The sequence below is a fragment of the Phyllobates terribilis genome, unplaced genomic scaffold (genome assembly GCF_046119375.1).
Source record: "Phyllobates terribilis strain yellow unplaced genomic scaffold, ASM4611937v1 Scaffold_1__5_contigs__length_1240528914, whole genome shotgun sequence".
In the NCBI taxonomy this organism is placed as follows: domain Eukaryota; kingdom Metazoa; phylum Chordata; class Amphibia; order Anura; family Dendrobatidae; genus Phyllobates; species Phyllobates terribilis.
This window is the reverse complement of record NW_027362761.1, coordinates 225,584,642-225,605,595: the sequence shown is the minus strand read 5'-3', so window position 1 is coordinate 225,605,595 and position 20,954 is coordinate 225,584,642. Positions and strand designations below refer to the sequence as shown.

At 43.3% G+C, this 20,954-nt stretch overlaps 1 protein-coding gene across 2 annotated transcripts in view; it reads left to right on the top strand.

Moving 5' to 3' along the window:
* SHC3 (SHC adaptor protein 3) overlaps nucleotides 1-20,954 on the top strand; it is a 143,388-nt gene that overhangs the window by 71,106 nt on the left and 51,328 nt on the right. For both annotated transcript variants that reach the window (XM_073671006.1, XM_073671005.1), the window contains exon 4: nucleotides 14,925-14,988. In XM_073671006.1, coding sequence (XP_073527107.1) covers nucleotides 14,925-14,988 — 64 coding nt within the window. The remainder of the gene's footprint in view (nucleotides 1-14,924; nucleotides 14,989-20,954) is intronic.

The window sequence follows — 20,954 nt, the reverse complement described above, 5'->3', positions numbered from 1 at the left end:
AAAGGCAGATTGGTGATAAAATCCATGACAAGGTGCGTCCATGGCGAACTAGAAACTTCCAAGGGGCATAGCAAACCCGCAGCCGGAGAGTGAGAGACCTTCGACCTAGAGCACACAGAACACTGACGCACCCACTTGATGACTTCCCTTTGCCACCCTGGCCACCAGAAACTCCGACCGATAGACTTCCTAGTTTCCGAAATCCCTGGGTGACCCGCCAACCAAGACTCATGACATTCAACAAACAACGCTCTCCTCAAGGCTCTAGGCACAAAATATTTACCACACGGACTGTTAGTTGGTGCCGCACTCTGAGCTCCTAGGATGCTATTCTCCAACTCAGAATCCAATGCGGCCACCACCACCCCTCTCTGCAAAATACACTCCTCCCTCTCAGCATTCACCGCTGGAGAGAAACTACGCGACAAGCGTCAGCCTTAACATTCCTTGTCCCTGGGACAAAGGTTACGGAAAAATTGAACCAGGCAAAAAACAGTGCCCACCTAGCCTGACGGGCATTCAAACGTTTAGCTGTGTCCAGATAAATCAAATTTTCATGATCAGTGAAAACCTGTATTGGATGTCAATCCCCCTCCAAAAAATGTCGCCAGTGCTCGAACACGAGTTTAATAGCCAACAACTCACGATTCCCAACATCATAGTTGAGCTCTGTCTCATAAAATTTTTTTCAACAGAAAGCACAGGGATGCACCCCATCCTCACCTTCCTGGGACAGAACTGCCCCTACGCCTATAGATGAGGCATCCACCTCAACCAAAAATGGCTTGGTCTCATCTGTCTGCATAAGAACAGGAGCAGAGCTGAACCTCTCCTTGAGATACTCAAAAGCTTCTTTAGCCTCAGTGGACCATTGGATTGTATTAGCACCCTTCTTGGTGAGATCAGTAATGGGTTTAGCGATGACAGAGAAATTCTTTATGAATCTCCTGTAATAATTGGCAAACCCCAAAAACCTCTGAACGGACTTCAAACCCTCAGGCTTCGGCCACTCCAGCACAGCCTGAACTTTCACCGGGTCCATCTCAAAACCATCACAAGAGATAAAGTAACCCAAAAAACTAATTTTCTGGACAGCAAACTGACACTTCTCCAATTTAGCAAAGAGTGTGTTATCTCTCAGAATCTGAAGAACTTCGCGGACTCTCTGCCAATGAGACTCAAGATCAGATGAATAAATCAAAATGTCATCCAGATAAACAATAACACTCCTACCGATCAAGGGTCTCAGAATGTCATTGATGAAATTTTGAAAAAATGCAGGAGCGTTAGTAAGCCCAAAAGGCATCACCAAACACTCAAAATGTCCTTCCGGGGGTGTTAAAAGCTGTCTTCCATTCATCTCCATCCTTCACCCGCAGCAAATTATATGCCCCACGAAGGTCAATCTTAGAAAACCATTTAGCTCCGGTCAATTGGTTAAACAAATCCGGAATAAGTGGTAACGGGTAAGAATTGCGCACAGTGATCTTATTAATCTCCCGAAAATCCAGACATGGCCTAAGACCCCCATCCTTCTTTTTGACAAAAAAGAATCCAACCGCCACAGAAGACTTAGAGATTCTTATGTGACCCGCAGCTAAACTAGTCTGAAGGTACTCCTTCAAAGCCTCCCTCTCAGGAATTGTCAGATTAAACAATCGACTCTTAGGGAGCTTAGCATCAGGGATGAAGTCAATAGCGCAATCGTAATCTCTATGAGGTGGTAAAGCTTTCGAATCCACCTCCGAAAAAAACCTCCAAAAATCCTGAGTGGGTTCAGGTATCTCCCCCTTCACAACAGACGCAATGTGAACATTACAACACTTACCATAACACCCCTGACCCCAGGATCTTATGGAACCAGACGACCAGTCCAGCAAATGATTATACACTTTTAACCAGGACAACCCCAGAACGATCGGGGAAAGCAACTTAGCAAGTACAAATAAATCAATCTGCTCCTGATGTTCCATATTCATAGTAAGCGGAAACCCAGTGACCTTTCGAAGAATGCTCCCATACTCCAGGGGAGTATTATCAATCGCCACCTCAGGAAAAGGAGACGACAAAGGTTCAGAATCAAACTTATACTTTTCAAGAAATTGTTGATCAATCAAATTAAGTGCAGAACCACAATCCACCATAACCTGAAACTCAATCAAACGACCCTGACAGGTGGTATTACCAGGAAAAAACACCCCAGCAGAACGTAAAAACGCAATGCGAACGGGAGTGTTATTTCTACTGACCATTTTTTTTTTCTTTCCTTAAGCGAACCTCACATTGCTTTAAGAAATGATTAGCCTTACCGCACTATAAGCAAAGTCCCTCAGAGAACCTCCTGTCCCTCTCCTTGGAGCGGGATGACATTGCCCCGACCTGCATAGGTTCCCCAGTGTCGGCAGGAATATCGTTAGAAACAGAATCCAGCAATACAGGAAACTTCTCATTCTGTCTAGCCCTCAACCTCCTATCCACATGGATAGCTAACTGCATGGCAACTTGCAAAGTATCAGGTGGAGGGAATGCAATGAGCAAATCTTTAACCCTTTCACTCAAGCCTGCCAGAAACTGAAACTTGAGTGCAGGGTCGTTCCACCTGACCTCTGCAGACCATCGTCTGAACAGGGTGCAATAACTCTCAATATCAAGAGAACCCTGTTTGAGTCGTCTGAGCTCTGCCTCAGCAGATGTAACCGTATCAGGATCATCATATAGCAAACCCATGGCATCAAAAAATGCCTCCACAGACTTCAAACAAACGTCATCAGGAGACAAGGAAAACACCCAGATTTGAGGTTCCTTATGCAATAGAGACATAATAATTCCTACACGCTGTAGTTCACTCCCAGAAGATCTAGGTCTGAGCCGAAAATACAACAAACAAGCATTTTTAAATGAAAAAAAATCCTGTCGTTTCCCCGAGAAACACTCAGGTAATCCTACCTTAGGTTCTTCATAGCGTTCTGCAGGGTATTTACTCACGTACTGCTGAATATCGGCAACCTCCAGAGTCAACCCTTGCAAGCGTTGAGCAAGCTCCTGAATGGTAACCATACTGAAGAAAATCCAGGAAGAGGAGAGGAGAAGAAAACAAAAAAAAACAAAAAAAACTTTTTTTTTTCTTTTTTTTTTTAAACGCGGCTGGACATACTGTTATGTTCTGCAACTTAGAACTAAGGAATAGGAGGGAAAAGTTGTCCCTGCACTGAGACTCAGCTTTACCCTACGCTGGGGTGGGTTCCTTATTCCTTATGAATAGCCCCACCGAAACTCCTGCACTGAACTCCAATGAAGACCTGTAGGAAGGGGAAAGGGGTCCTTAAAAGATCTAAGGGCTGGGAGCAAAATCAGGAGACCTCCTAACAGAAAAGTTAGTTGCAGAAACAAAAATCAAAGGAAACAAAACTGGTGGAACAAGAAGTCCCAGGATAACAATAGTCCAAAGCAAGTAGAACTAAACAAGGCTACTTAGCCAGAGCACGAGCGTTACAACACTGATGTCCAGCGGGGAATGAGAGCCAGGTGCTGAGTAATAAAGGGTGCAGAGATCACATGACCAAGAAACCCAGGACCAGAGAAAAAGACTAGAAGCCAGCAAACCACAACAAGATGGCCGATAGTAAAACAACATAGATACTAACAATAACATTGTGAAGAGAGCATGACAGCTGTACATAGGAGAAGAGAGGAGAGAGAGGTTAATATGGATGAAGTGTGCAGAATTTGTGGGAGAATGGTGAATGTGGATGATTGTAGCAGCTAGAACGTAAATGGCACAAATACAAATGGTGAACACTGTTTGCAAAACGGATGACCTGGAAACAAGTTTGTTTAATTGTCTTGCATGTCTTACCTGTCTCCTGCCCTGCTCAACTGCCACATCTAACTGCCGTGGCACTTTGATAAACTATGGCACTTCGATAAAGTATGCATAAATGCTATATGCAAGGTTTAGAGGGCAACAGGACATCCCAAGACTTATTCATGTGTCTGAATTGTGGTCTTCCTTTGTATGGAGCCACAAGGCCATGCTGGATTCATCACCTAAATGTGTGCTGAGAAATTCTGATTCTGAAGTTTCCTCAATTGTGAATTCAGTTTTGGACTACAATAAAGGCTGTAACTTGTACACAGTACAAAATATGGTAAAATGCACATGGCATTCATAGCTACTATAAGAATCTACTACTACAACCCAGAATCAGGCCCCCTTCCCTGCATGTTCGTCAGATGTATGGGCCTTTGTAGCATTCTAAATTCTATAAAGACGTACAAGTTGCACCTCCTCCCCATTATATAGTAATGTCCCCCATCCTGGACTCCTTTCTGGTGTATATGTCCTCCATCCTGATATATATATATGTCCCATATCCTGGCCCCATCCTGGTACAGTGGCTTGCGGAAGTATTCACCCCCCTTGGCATTTTTTATATTTTGCTACCTCACAACCTGGAATTTCACTGTTTTTTTTGAGGGTTTGCATCAGTTTATATAAAGAACACATCTACAACTGTGAACATTTGGTTTTCTTTTTATTGTGAAGCAAACAACAAACTACACACATCTTCACTGCGCATGCGCTGAGAGCCGCGACTGGCCCATACACAATGCGCAATTGTGGGATTTAAACAATGAAAATAGTGGTGTCGGTGCAAACCCAATGAAAAATGGGCGACAAAATGGCGTGGGCGGCGACAAGCCTGACTAAACGCCATGAAGCACACCACTACACGAGCAGGTAAGATATAACCATACAAAATGCTTTTTACAAAGGATAAAAGCATCGATTTTAATGAAAAAAGCGTGTTAGTGATTGCATCACTAACAACTCAAAGGGGCCAGTTTAGATAGGACAAATGACATGACAGGTTCCCTTTAAGCAGAAAGTGGTTCTTACAATAATTGTAATTTCTTTTGTTCCTTTCTAGGCAATATTTGCAGATTTTGGGAAGATCATATCACTGAACATAACCAACAAGTTTGGAAAATCAATCAAGACAGAGTAATTGAGCCTATGATGCTTCTAATAAATGCATCCAAATATTAAAAGCTGTGTGTTTTTTTATTTTTGAGTTTTCCTGGTAAAACCTACTTATATAAATATATCCTTTGTTCTCACGCGATGCGGTCAGGCAACACGTTGACTTCACAGGCTAAATAGATGCTTACAGTGGCATGTAAAAGTTTGGGCACCCCTCTGGCTTACAAATACTGATGTAAAATACTGACCAAATACTGAACATGTGAACGTGGCCTTACAGTGCAGAATCCGCACCTCAAATGTGCAGAACATCCTGAGCGTGTGAAGTCACTTTTCTTATTTTACCTTGTTGTATTCATTAATGTTTTTTTGTGCCAAATTCATCAAAATGGTGCACGCGGTTCATAAATTTTGCACATCCTGCAATGGTCTTTTTTTTTTTTTGTGCTAAAAAGTCGACCTTTCTGCAAAATGTCATAAAAAATGCACAAAAATTTCTGTCACACATAGAATCACTACAGGGAGCAGGGTGACTGTACATTTGCAAGAACTGTAGCGTCGTTTTGAACAATCGCAAATGATGATTCAGGAGAAAACATCTGGTAACCCTAAACCATTCCCTCAGTGGCTAAATATAAAAAAAAACAGGTGGAACACATATAATGCAGACTAAAAAATAAGAGGCGCAAAGAGAAAGATGAATTTGGTGCAAAGAAAAAATGATGCAAAACACCAAAAACATTACACAAAACAGTCGCAAATGCAATAATGATTTAGGACATACAGTGGCATGTAAAAGTTTGGTCAAAATTACTGTTATTGTGAACAGTTAAGCAAGTTGAAGATGAAATTATTTCTAAAAGGGCTAAAGTTAAAGATGACAAATTTCCTTTGTATTTTAGGCAAAAAATATATATATTGTAATTTTTTACATTTTAAAAATTATAAAAAGGAAAATGGGCCGATGCAAAAGTTTGGGCACCCTGCATGGTTAGTACCTAGTAGCTCTCCCTTTTGAAAGTATCACAACTTTTAAATGCTTTTTGTAGCCAGCCAAGAGTTTTTCAATTCTTGTTTGTGGGATTTTCATCCATTCTTCCTTGAAAAATTCTTCCAGTTCTCTGAGATTCCTGGGTCGTCTTACATTCACTGCTATTTTGAGGTCTAGTCACAGATTTTCAATGATGTTCAGATCAGGGGACAATTAGAGTAAGGCTGCGTTCACACATTGCGTATTTTCGCGCGCTTTTTTGCGCGCGCTTTTTCAAAATACGCAATGTGCCTTGTGTCTGCCAGCAAAGTGAATGGGAAATTCACTTTGCCGTTCAGACACAGTGTGATTTTACGCAGCGCGAAAGCGCAGCTGCGTAAAGAATTGACATGTCAATTCTTTACGCAGCTGTGTCCTGCGCTTTCTCCTATTGTGCCCATTATAAGCGATGGAATTACGCAGCTGTGTTCACACACTGCGTAATTCCAGCGCTTTTTAATGGAGGCACAGAAGAAACTATGGATACTCACCTATCCGATGGATGGGAGAGGCGTCCGGTACTGTGCCGCCGCTTCCAGCATCTGCCGGTGAAGCGATCAGGTAACTGTAGCTTACCTGCTTCCGGTCAGCTGATTTACAAGCCGGTCAGCTGACAGTCAGCTGATCGCTTCACGGCAGATGCTGGAAGCCGCGGAAGCGGACCGGACGCCTCTCCCATCCATCGGATAGGTGAGTATCCATAGTTTTTTTTCTTTTAAAGCAGTGTATGTACTGCAGCCAGAAGCTGTCTGTACATACACTGCTAGGGGGACACTCACACACACGACACATAGACACAGACACATACATTACATTACATACAGGTGTCAATGCTCCTTACACTTCATTTTCTCCTGCACCTCCGTGAAAAAACACAATGTGTGAATGGAGGTGCTTTTTTTACCTGTGTAAAAAAACGCAGGTAAAAAAAGCAGGAAATACGCGCGCGTAAAAAAACGCAGGGAAATACGCAATGTGTGAACTCAGCCTAAAAGTATAATAGAAACACGTGCAACACTTCTGCATTTTCCACCCAGTCCTGATTTTGGCTTACAAAATGCTGATGAGAAATACTGACCAAATACTGAAGGTGTGAAAGTCACCTAAACACACAAAGCCAAAGTGAACCGAATTTTCAAAACCATGTCCACATGTAGTACAAAAGATCTATATGAAAATGAAAGTGTACTGTGGATTTTGAAAGTTGCAGCAGCTTTCTAATTCTGGTGTACATTTATTACACACTTTACCCTATGCAATGCTTTGTAATGCTGTATGGTAAAATCCATGACTAAATTAGGAACAAAATTTACAAGTAATACATTCAGACTTGGATGCTGATCCATTATCCATTGTGGATACAGTGGGGAAAATAAGTATTTGATACACTGCCGATTTTGCAAGTTTTCCTACCAACAAAGAATGGAGAGGTGTGTAATTTTTATAGTAGGTACACTTCAACTGTAAGAGACAGAATCTTAAAAAAAAATCCAGCCTTCCTGAGCTATCCAGTCTTGAGACCTTGCCTCTCCAAATACAACACCGAGAAAAATAACAGGACTGAACATTTAAAGCTTGCTCAGCCACATCCTGAGGTGGAAGTATGGGGAATGACTTCCCTCCCATCTCTACGTCATTCCCATAAAACCACACCCTTTAAAAGAGTTAACCCCCAGCATATAACATGCTGGAAGAAATTCAGTAGGTCTCCCCTCAAATATAATACCAGTGACTCTGTCACATATTCCCCCCCTCTGCCCAAAGCCGGGGGTTTGGGCACCTTCAGATGCCAAGCAGGGAATTCTGGAGAGGGCATCAGCATTAGCAGTAACTTCCCGGGTCTATGGGTCTATGCTCCACGTGAAAATTAAAGTCTTGGAGACCTAAGGACCACCTAGTTACTCGGGCATTCTTACCCTTCTTTTCCCTCAATCATCTCAAAGGGGCATGGTCTGACACCAATTTAAACTTTCGGCCAAGTAGTTAATATCTTATTGTGTCTATAGCCCATTTTATGGCTAAGCATTCTTTCTCCACAATGGCATAATTTTTCTCACAGGACGAGAGCTTCCGGCTCATGTACAGTATGGGATGCTCTTCCCCATTTATCTCCTGCAACAGTACGGCTCCTGGGCCAACTTCTGAGGCATCTGTCTGGAGCACAAACACTTTAGTAAAGTCTAGTGCAACCAGGACCGGCTGCTTACAAAGGGCCATCTTCAGCTGTTGGAACCCCATCTCGGTTTAGAAGGTCCATTTCACCATCGTTGATTGTGTGCCTTTCAGAAGGTCCGTCAGTGGTGCGGCAATCATAGCAAAATTTGGGATAAACCGCCGGTAATATCCGACGATTCCAAGAAACGCTCTCACCTGCCTCCTGGTAAGCGGTTGCGGCCAGTTCTGAATTGCCTTGATCTTATTGACATGTGGCTTAATTTCGCCTCTCCCTATGACGTAGCCTAAGTACTTGGCCTCCTCTTTCCCAACCGCACATTTTCTCGGATTTATCGTAAGTCCTGCCTTCCTTAGCGCATCCAGACTCGCCTGTATCTTTGGCAGATGACTAGCCCAGTCTGGGCTAAAGATGACAATATCATCAAGGCAGGCTGCGGCATACTTCTTATGTGGGCCAAGGATCCGATCCATGGCCCTCTGGAAGGTGGCTGGTGCCCCCTGCAGTCCGAAAGGCATTCGGGTGTACTGGAAGCACCCATCAGGTATTGAGAAAGCTGTTTTCTCCTTGGCCGTCTGAGACATGGGGATCTGCCAGTAGCCCTTCGTCAAGTCGAGGGTGGTAATATATCTCGCAGGTCCAAGCCTCTCGATAAGTTCATCGACGCGGGTCATCGGGTATGCGTCACACTTGGAAACCTCATTCAGCCTGCGGTAGTCATTACAAAATCTCCACTCCCCATTGGGCTTTGGCACGAAAACGATGGGACTCGACCGTCCGCTCTTCGATTCCTCTATCACGCCGAGGTCCAGCATCCTTTTCACCTCAGCTGAGATTACCTCACGGCTGACTTCAGGAATCCTATAGGGTTTGAGGTTTACCCTAACATGCGCTTCCATCAGCACATCATGCTCGACCACCTCCGTACCCCCTGGCAACTCCGAGAACAGGTCACAGTTCCTTTGCAGCAGCTCTCTACATTGCTGTTTCTGTGCCGACGATAGAGTCTCTGCTATCGTGACGTCCTCGACTTTGGCTTTCAGACTGACTCCCAAACAAGAAGCCCCAAACATTTCCCGATCTCGCCATGGCTTGAGCAAGTTCAGATGGTACACTTGGAGTGGCTTTCTTCAGCCAGGCTGGTGAACTTTGTAGTTCACTTCTCTGAGTTTCTCCACCACCTCATACGGGCCTTGCCACTTGGCCAGGAACTTGCTCTCAACAGTGGGAATATACACCAGAACGCGATCCCCAGACTGGAACTGTCTCAGCCTTGCTGACCTGTTATAGACCCTTGCCTGGGCCTCTTGTGCTTGGAGGAGATGAGCTTTCACAATAGGCATCACTTTCGCCATCCTCTCCTGCATCTGGGCGACATGTTCTATGATGCTCCAGTGGGGTGTAACCTCGGCTTCCCAGGTTTCCCAGGTTTCCTTGGCAATATCAAGGAGCCTTCGCGGATATCGTCCATACACTAGCTCAAATGGGGAGAAACCTGTAGAGGCTTGTGGGACCTCTTACCGAGAAGAGCAGGAATGGTAGCAGGTAGTCCCAGTCCTTGTCTATGACCTTTTTGAGCATTGCTTTTAAGGTCTTATTAAAGCGCTCCACCAGGCCGTCTGTCTGTGGATGGTAAACGGAGGTTCGCAGCTGGGTAATCTGAAGGACTTTACACAGCTCCTTCATTACCTTGCTCATGAACGGGGTTCCTTGGTCCGTTAGGATCTCCTTCAGCAGTCCGGTCCTGGCAAATAAATGGACAAGTTCCCGGGCGATGCTCCTACTCGATGAGTTCCTCAGTGGTACGGCTTCCGGGTACCGGGTTGCATAGCCCATGACCACCAGGATGTATTGGTGACCCCGAGCCGATTTGACTAAGGGCCCCACTAGGTCCATGGCAATCCTCTCAAAGGGGATTTCTATCACAGGTAGGGGGATTAAAGGACTACGGAAGTGGGAGGAGAGCACGGTTATCTGGCAGGTAGGGCAGGATCTACAATAGTTCAGGATCTCCCGAAAACACCGTGGCCAATAAAACCTCCTCAATATCCTCTTCTGAGTTTTCTCGACCCCCAGGTGTCCCCCCAGAACATGTGAATGGGCCATTTCTAATACCCTCTGTCGGTATGGCCCTGTCGGTATGGCCCTGGAACTAATAGCTGCTCCACTATCTCATCACCCCTTGGTTTGGTCACCTGATACAATAACTCCCCCTGAACTGCGAAGTGTGGGTACCTTGTGTCTGCCCCCGGCTCTTGAGCAACCCCATTACAGACAGTAACATTGTCCCAAGTCCCGAACTTGAGCAGACCCAAAGTTCTCTCCGGTCACCTCTAACTCAGGGAGGTCGTCCTCCTCGGTCACAGTCTCGTCCTCGTCGCTGTCAAGGACACAAAATGGGAACTCATCCCCTTCAGATGTTGATGGGAGTATTTCCTTAGGGACCTGGAATTTGTCCACACGACTCAGTCCGGTTCCGCTACCTCCCAAGTTCCAGAACAACGGGAAACCACGCCCCAATATCACGGGATGTATCAGGTCCTTAACCACCCCGACCTCGTGGGATTGGACACCACAGTCTGTTCCCACTGTCACTGTGGCCACAGGATAGTCCTTGGCTTCCCCATGTATGCAGCGAACGCCCACAGTCTTGGCAGAGATCAGCTGGTGGGGAAGGTTGGCACTGATTAGGGTCACTAGTCTCCCTGAATCCAACATTCCAAGCACCATCACCCCATTAACGGACACAGCACATGCCTGCGGCCCCTAGCCGGGTCGACAGTCTGCACTTCAGGCGGGATAAGCATAATAGGAGACCCGTCTACCTAGGCTGCAGTCCATGGGCTCAGGGACATATGACACCTGGCAGCTACATGTCCAGGGTGGTGCCACCGCCAACAGACTAGATCTTTAGCAACAGTCCTTGTGGCGCCTTCAGTGGGAGTGGGACGCCCCCAGTGGTGGCTCTAGACCCCTTCCATGGTGAACCCGCCCCCTTTTGGGTATCCCATTATGGAGAAGTGACTATTTCTGCTTTCTCGAGGGATTTCTCAACCACCTGGTACCTCTCTACCAGGCCGATGAAGTCATCTGCGTTCTGGGGATCGCCCTGGGCAACCCAAGTCTGTACTGGGAGTGCACAAATCTATCAATCACCACCCGCTCAACCATCTGGGCCGGAGTGGAGGACTCTGGCTGCAACTACTTCTGAACGAGATGCAGTAGGTCAAACATCTGCGAGTGAGTGGGTTTGTTGCTGGCCTGCGCCCAATGGTGGAGTCGTTGGGCTCTCACCGCCATATTCACTCTTAGGCGTGCTAAGATCTCTGTCTTTAACTTGGCGTATTCCTTGGCATCCTGCAGTGCCAAGTCATAATATGCCTTTTGGGGTTCCCCCGACAAATATGGTGCTAGAACCTCTGACCACTGTTCTGGAGGAAGTCTCAGGCGAGCAGCCACCCTTTCAAAAACTGTCAGAAATGCTTCTACATCATCCTCGGGGGTCATCTTCTGCATGGCCTGTCTTACCGCCTTCCTGACGTGGGAATCAACAGTCGGCCCTGGGGGTGGGGTGGTTGCCCTGCCCTGGATGGCGTCCGCCAGAAGCTGTATCTGCTGCTGCTGGTGCTGCTGCTTTGCCTTTTGCTGCAACTGGATCTGTTGCAATAACAGTTTGGTCGTCTCCTGGTGCTGCTGCTGGCTCTGCAAGTGCTGTTGGTGCATCTGTTGTTGACTCTGTACCAGGTGCTTAATGAGCTCCTCCATGCTGCTGGACTTCTCTGGCTGGCTGCCGGACTCCTCTAGCTGGCTGGCGGCCATAACCCAGGACATCCACCGGTCTCTATGGCAGGTACACATGTTCCTGGAATCTTGCACGCACTCTGACACCAACTGTGGTAGGATGACTCGCTCGGCCGCTTCCGGAAGTAGACTCAGGAACCGGGTTTTCTCTTCAGGCTTTATTATATGGCATAAACCCTGCAAATCCAGAAACAATAAACATGGCCTTACTGGCAAAACAACAAAACAAAAGATAAATGATAGCACAGTCCATATGTGTGTGTGCGGTTTGCCCACACAGGTTATGTCCAGCCTCCAGCTCCTTCCTGAGCTATGGCTGTCCAGTCTGGAGACCTTGCCTCTCCAAACACAACACGGAGACAAAAAACAGGACTGAACATTTAATGCTTGCTCAGTCACACCCTGAGGTGGAGGTATGGGGAATGACTTCCATCCCATCTCTACGTCATACCCATAAAACCACATCCTTTTAAAGAGTTAACCCCCAGCATATAACATGCTGGCAGAAATTCAGTAGGTCTCAATTCACACATGAGAGCATCCCGAGTGACACATACCTCCCCTCGCATATAATACCAGTGACTCTGTCACACTAGTCAAATTTTACATCCACACATGCCATACCTATACAGCGCTCTTGTGCACGGGCTAGCTTCTTGAACGTGCACCTAGCCAGCATTTCTTATTGTGTTTCATTTTTGGAAAGGGGTTACATTTTAAAAAGGAAAAATTTAAAAACGCAGTCATTTAATTGTTCATGTCTTTGTTGCACAATTCTAGTCTAATTTGACAACTGTACATGCCATGCCTGCTGCCACATTTTGCTTTCTGTACATGTATTTATCTACCTAGCAATTCTTGCTAAGTGGTTTTTGGTAACGGTTGAATTATTAGGGTCGAAAAAATTGTTAAACGTTAATGATAATGTTGTACAAATTGTATGGAAAGAGAATAAGTGCCAATGGCGAAGTATTTTTACTACAGAGTTACCATCCATCTCTAGCATGAGGTCACTTTGACATTAGTCAGGTGGGTATAAGTTAAAGAGATGGAAAGGGTTTGCACACAGTTCTCGGAGTGTTATGTACATCTTTTTAAAGCAATTTTAGTACCTGTAATTTGCAGTGAATTAGAATTTCAAAAGATTTGATTGTCTGTACTGCTCACTCTTTCATATTTATGTGCTGCTCGAGTGCCATCTTCTAACTATAGTGTGGTCAGCATCTTGCCCTGTACTGAGGTATTAGCGGACAGTGCAAATCAAAAAATGTAATAAATAAATGTGTCATTCCATACGTTGTAAACAGGTGAATATTTTTTTAACTACAGAAGTTACATTTGCAAACATTCTATATATAATATAAAGAATTTTCACAAACATATATTAAACTTAATATAATGTAGCTTTCGGCAGACATGCACCAGGGAACACTAAATTTAATAAAGTGACTCTGCAAGATCACTCTTGCTAAGGTTCTTTCCTCCCAGTATATGTATAGAAATTACCTAATGTTTTTTCTTACTGGTGGGTTAGTGATCTGGGCTTTACAAATCTTCTGCTCTTGCTATGATATAAAAAATCTGTACACACACTGACTTTCTCTATAATTACAGCAACTAAACTGTTGTCACATCGCAGGCATGTCCTATGGAGATGAGCTAAAGTGCAGTCAAGCAGCAGAATCTGAGAAAAATAAGTAGGTGGTAATCATCTACAATAGTACTGACTTACATATAGGTATTGAGTTCCTGAATGGATAGTCACTTTAAGGGCTCATGCATGACTATAGGAGAAGATCATATTATGGCTCCGTAATATTGTCCTTGAGCCACTGTATGAAAAAAGGGCTATTCTCCACTGCTAATTTCCTTTAAAAGAATATGCAGAGACTGAGTTTCGTATGAATTTAATTTTTTCCCCTAAACTACCTTCAAGGACGATTGTTGGTGAAGCAGAAAATATTTTGGTACCTTCGCAAAGCACAAAGTAGAACTTTTATAGATGTACACACAACTTATGTAGTACCAAACGAAACCCCTGGATAAGTCCATCAACTGTTATTATGGGACTTTTACATAGATCTAAGGTGACAAGGAAATATGCAATGTTTGTTGAAAACATAAAATGATCTATGTTTTCATCCATGATATAATGATATACATATGTATATTGTTTAATAGAAAATATATATTTTAAAGGGGTTGTACAGTTAAAACAAGTTCACCTATGCGAGTAAAATAGTGCTGCAGAGCGCATACTTGACCATTTTTTCCCTAGGGGGCTGCCAAGGGCTGCATTCCAGGAGTGAGATCTCTGTAAGGATAGACTCTTAGTGATCCAGGTAATGCTGGTTTCAGTGGTTTAGTAGAGGTCAGTATCTGGCCGACGGCAGGGCTGAGCTGGTAGTGGTGAGTAGCGGCGCGGGCTGCACCTTGCTAGTGAGAGGCCGAGATACTGACCTCTACTAAACCACTGAAACCAGCATTACCTGGATCACTAAGAGTCTATCCCTACAGAGATCTCACTCCTGGTCTTAAGAACAGCCTAAATCCTCTACCTCTACATCAGCCAGCAGCAATAGCGACTGGATTGAATAAGGCCAGCTTAGGCCGAAACGTCCCAATATATTGTCGCCACTTATCTCTGGTTTGATTAATTTGATTTATGCTGTACCAATAAATTACACTTTATCACAACTAAGTGAGTGCGATGAATTAACGTTAGTACATTGTCTTGGGCTCACTAGCCCATTGCATCTGCACCTCGCTCTGAGACAGAGTGCACGCCAATTTATCTACTTAGCCGATAAAAGATGATCAGCAAGTTATCACCTATCCCGCTTATAGGTGATAAGTAACTTGTTTTAACAGGACAAGCCCTTTAATATTGAAGAATAAATTAAGTAATGTGCTTTTATTGATGTTCTTTGTTGTAGAGAAGCCTTCAGCAGAGTATGTGAAGCTGTCCCTGGCACCAAAGGAGTATTCAAGAGAAGAAAGGTACTTTTTATCTTTACCTAAATTTACCTGGATTGATGAAATATTTAGTATGTGAAAAGTTTTTATCAGTGGAGATCCATGAATTGGGGCACAGATTGTGTAGGCCTTAACATCGTATATCTAATTACTTACATTTTCTAGCTTTTACTTCAGTGTTGTTACTTCGTAGAAGTAGTTTCTATTCTTTTACTAAGCATGTGCAAAAAAATAACCCAAAAAACTGAAGAATGCCCTTTTTAAAATGATTTTACCCAACATTTTTATTTCTAGTCAGAATAGCACACTGTCCATGCCATTCTTCTGCCGTCTATGATTGTCAATGAGACTGTTCATTTCTTGACAGCACCAGATTTAGTCTCCCTTGACTATTGTCCTGGTCATTTATTGGGGATCCTAAAGCTGACTAATGGGACATCATTTTGTTGATTCAAGTACCCCACTAGATAGATGATTTTTTATAAGGCAGATTCGATAAATAAGACCCATAATTCCTATCCACCTTTGGCAATCAGCAGATTTTGCCATGAGAAGTCATGACAGCTAAAAAGGCTGCTATAAGGGAATATAGTGCCAAAAAAAGTGTAAGATGGCCGCCGGACAGGTCCTTGATGGGAGATATGTATCATCGAGGTTGGTAGCTTCGGTGATGTAAACCCAGGAAAGCATGCTCCTGCACACATAGTGCTGAGAGGGTTAATTGGGCGTATCAGTGCCGGGTTTTGCGAGCAGTCAAAGAGATGGGTTGAAGTGGCTTCTCACATATCCCACCCCGGGGGGGGTTGGTACGTCAGATAAAATGGAGACGAGTTTTCTCATTCAGTGTCTGTGACTGGAGGTGTCGAGACCTCTAGTGTGTTTGCTAAAGGACACTGACCTAAGGGGGCGAACCCGCACTACTGTATGGACTGTTTATTTTGTGTTTTTCACTTTGTGCCGGAAAAGGCTGTCTTTTAGTTTACTTATGCTGATCGGTCTATGAAGTTGTAATAAATCTGCCTGGACTTTTTAATGAAATCGCTTCCTGTGCCTACTTCAACCGCAGCTGAGTGAGTAAAACCTCTACAATAGGCAAACGTAATATAAGGATGAGTCTAATATGCTAGAGAGGGAGCATCGGTTAGTGTATGTTCACACAGGGTCTTTTGGTGTGGTGTGGATTTTGTTCCAATATCCACATTATAAAAAGTCTTCAAATCTGCTTCCAAGCTTCCAATTCATTTGAATGCAAAAACGTAAGTGTAGTGCACATGCTGGTGTGTTAAGAAAAACATGCTATGTCACTTTTTGATCTGTTTTCTGTACATAAACCATGGCAAAAAATGCATTTTTCATGCTTTTTTTAATAGCTATTTTTTTTTTAAAATTTTTGCCCTGGAAACATACCAGAAACAACACTAGCATACTGATACACCCAATAGTATACTTAAAATCCCATACAAAAACTCTGAAAACGTGTCAAAACATGAATCAAAACCGCACAAAAAAATCATTATTATTGATTTATTACTCTTGCTTATATAGCACCACCATAATCTGCAGCGCTTCACAGACATCATCATCACTGTCCCCATTGGGGCTCACAATCTACATTTCCTATCAGTATGTCTATGGAGTGTAGGTGGAAACTGGAGAACCCGGAGGAAACCCAAGCAAACACGGGGAGAACATACAAACTCCTTGCAGATGTTGTCCTTGGTGGGATTTAAACCCAGGACCCCACTGAGACACCGTGGTGCCCAAAAATGCATGATGTTACATAGCCATGCCAAAACCACATATCTCTTAGAAGCGGTTTTTAGATTTGGATTTTTTAGCCAAAAAAATCCACGTAAAAAACCTATGTGTGACCATACCTTAACACTTAGGACTTCAATTTTAGCTCATAGGGGTTTTTTTTGAATGCAGATAGGGCATACAGACTAGAGATTACTCTTTTGATTACAATTCCCTTTTAATTGTCAGCTAGCTACTAGTAAACAGGAGCGTAACTATAATATGTGTAGGGGTTGCAATTACACCCGGGCCCTGGAGCCTAGGGGGCCCAAAAGGTCGTTTTGGCCCATATGAAAAGACCAAGATGGGCAACAATTGAGGGCCCCATTGGAGCTTTTGCATTGGGCCCGTGAGCTTCAAGTAACACCACTACTAGTAAATGTTATTTTTCCAATACGTCGTGTAAGATTATCAGGACAATAGTAAATTGTGTATTCATAGGGATCATGGACAGGAATATCTCCACGTTGTTTGGTGAGAAGAATTCATTAGCATATGTTGTAATACAAACTCTATAAAAATACTGAGTTCCGTCACCTATAGGTAATGTTGTAACATTATGTTATGGTATAAAACAGAATCTGAATAAATACATGGAATGAAGGCCATCTGGTAACACTTCCACTCCTCGCAAGGCTGTGAGATTCGTGACTCATACTATGCAAATCTGAAGCCCAGAGAATGCATTTGCTGGCAGTGAGATCTTATCACTTACTTAATCCTGTGTGAAGACGCAGGTATAAATAGTAGATTGCTGCATCGTTCATACGACAAGCTCAGTTTTTTATTTATGCAGATTTTTAATTTAGTTTAAAAAATATTTCATGCATGTAATCAATGACACTAAAATAGAATGAGTAGAACTAGTATATCAGAATATTCAATATTTGTAACGAGAATCTGGGTTATGAGAGGTTTTACTAGTAATCTTGATGATCTGCACCATGCTTGTGATTGGCTGCAGCGGTTAGGTGACTTGAGCAGCGCATCATCAGAAAAACATTTGACACACTGGTCAAGTCACTTGACCGCTGCAGCCAATCACAAGACACAGCGGTCCTGCCTTTAATAGGACGATGTAATTTCCTCTTTCTGTGTCTAACTGGGTCAAGGTGGGTACAAGTTAGTGAGTATCATTTAGTTTGTGTTCTTTTCACAGCTCCAAGCCCCTTTTTGCCCGGATAAGTCTTTATTCTGTAGATGCAGTAATGAAATAGAGATGATTGATTTGCATCACTATAGCCCTATCTTAATGAACTCATGGATGTGTATTTTGAACCTATAGGCACACTTTGTGCCATTGCATAGTGCCACCATAATACACTCATGTGAAGTCTGTATGAAAATGGTCCAAAAGTAAACCTATTTTATGTCCATAACAACCAATATCAGCCCATATTTAATTTTTTTATTGCTCTTGAAAATCGAAAAAATGCTGTGGACCACAAAGATAGTTTTTCATTAGACAGAAACAATACTCTTAGGGTACAATATCTCCATAATATATCATGTGTTAGAATATACAGTATTTTTTTTCTCACAGTCACAACCCTGTGGTACTGCGATGTGGTCTTATTGTATGGCCACCATTATTGGTAAAGTTGAGTGGTAGACTATAAGTTTTTTATGCAGCCCTATCCTACCCTTCTAACTGAACATTCACACTATGACACAGAAAAAGGGGCTTTAAAATCTGTATAGCCTTTATTGTGCTTATTAAAATCCAATTAGCTGGCCACCCTTGGATTAGTACATTCGTGGCCAAAAGTTTTGAGATACAGATTTTGGTTTTCACACAGTTTGCTGCTTCAGTGTTTTTAGACTTTTATTGACGAATGCATCAAGTTGATTGAAAGATTTACATTTACAGTGATGACCCTCATTTTTCAAGACATGCTGGATATCAGCTTCTGGACCCAATCCTGACTGATGGCAGCCCATTCTTGTCTAGTCAGTGATTGAAGTTTATAACAATTTCTGTGTTCTTATTTATCCATCTGCTTTTTGAGGATTGACCAAAGGTTCTCAACTTGAATTTAAGCTCATCAACTTTTTTTTTGAATGCAGATAGGGCATAAAGACTAGAAATAATCCTTTTGATCAATATTCCCTTTTGTCAGGTAGGTACTAGTAAACCGGGGCGCAACTATAATATATGCAGGGTTGCAATCACACCAAGGACGTGGAGCCTAGGGAGCCCAAAAGGTCGCTTTGGCCCATATGAAAAGACCATTACTATGAAAGATCTACAACAATTGGGGGTCCCATTGGAGCTTTTGCATTGGGACACATGAGCTTCAAGTAACACCACTACTAGTAAATGTTATTTTTCCAATATGTTGTGTAAGTTGATTGAAAGATTTACATTTACAGTGATGACCCTTATTTTTCAAAACATGCTGGATATCAGCTTCTGGACCCAATCCTGACTTATGACAGCTCATTCTTGTCTAGTCAGTGATTGAAGTTTATAACAATTTATGTGTCCTTATTGTTAGAACCCTCCTGTTTGTTTTTTCCATCTTGTGCTTTGCGGTCACGTGACCATCTGCCTTTATATTCCAGCTCCGCCCTTTTGGCTGTGCTGGACTTCAGTGTTGTTTGACTGTTTTGCTAGCCAGGTGCTTCTGTGCCTATCTCTGTCAGTTCGCTTGGTCCTTCTGGGACCTTTAGTACCTTTTTGTCAGTTTATCTTTTTGTGCTCTGCAACAACTTTCTCTGTTCAGGAGGTGTCCCATTTTTGTTCCAGTCCTTAGTTCTTTTAGGGACCCCTTCCCTTTATGCATTAGGTCTTCGTTCAGACTAGCCGAGGACTAAGGCGGGTCTGTTCGCAAGGAACAGGCAGCCCACTACATCATAGGGATTCAGCTTAGTCTTACTGTAGGGATAGCTTTCCCCTTTCTTTCCTTAGTACTTGTGGCAGATCATAGCAGTAAGTCCAGCCCAAAAAAAAAAAAAAACTAAAAGGAAAGAAATTCAGGGATCAGTATGGTTTCCGTCCAGGATTTGGCTCAACGCTTGCAGGGATTGTCTCTGGAGGTGGCCGAGCTCCAGCAACACGTGAGTAGCTGTTCTGGAGCGCATTTTGTGGAACCCAAGGTAGGACTGCCTGATGTTTTTTATGGTAAACTGCAAGATTTTTTTTCCTTTAAAAATGCTTGTTTGTTATATTTTCGTTTGAGACCAAGGTCCTCTGGGAATGAATCACAGCGCATTGGTTTTATTATGTCACTTTTGCGCAATGAACCACAAGGTTCGGCCTTTTCTCTCCAACCTAATGATCCATGCTTAAGGTCGGTAGAAGAATTTTTTTGTGCTATGGGTCTATTATATGACAATCCTGATCAAATCTCATCTGCTGAGGTAGAACTCAGGCATTTGAATCAGGGGTCAGGTGATGTTGAAAATTATTGCACACACTTTAGAAGGTGGGCTTCAGAAGTCAAATGGAATGATCCTGCTCTGAAATGTCTATTTCTTGCTGGTCTGAATGAAAGGGTTAAGGATTTGCTAATTGCATTCCCCACACCTGAGACTCTGCAGGATGCCATGCAATTAGCTGTTAATGTGGATAGGAGGCTGAGATCTAGGCAGAATGAGGTAAAGACTCCTGTAATGCCAGGTCCTAGTCCCCAGAAAATCTGCTCAGACGGCAGAGAACCGATGAAGGTTGGGGCGATGTAGCTTTGCTCTCAGGAAAGAGACCGGAGGTTCGCCGAGGGATTGTGTCTTTATTGTGGTAAAGCTGACCATTTGATTAAGTATTGTGAGCTTCGTTTAAGTAAAGAAAAAAAAAAGGTCAGGTACGCCCGTATAGCTTGTTTACGTTCTGCAGGAGTTTTTCTTTCAGGGATTGTGGTTCAACACTTAATGTGATTGATAAAGGGTTTTTGGAAAACCTTAAATTGAAATCCAAACCTTTGTCATCACCTATTTCTGTGATTGCAATTGATAACACTCCCTTGAAATGTATTACTTACAAGGTTGCAGCATTTCCCCTCACTATCAATGGACTTCACCAAGAAATTTTGGACTTGGTTGTATTAAATAATTTACCCTCTCCGGTCGTTCTAGGATTGCCTTGGTTAAAACTGCACAATCCTTTGCTGGACTGGTCTACTAATAATATGATAAACTCTTGGAGTCCGAAGTGCTATGATAAATGTTGTAATGGTCGCATTGCGGCTGTGGAA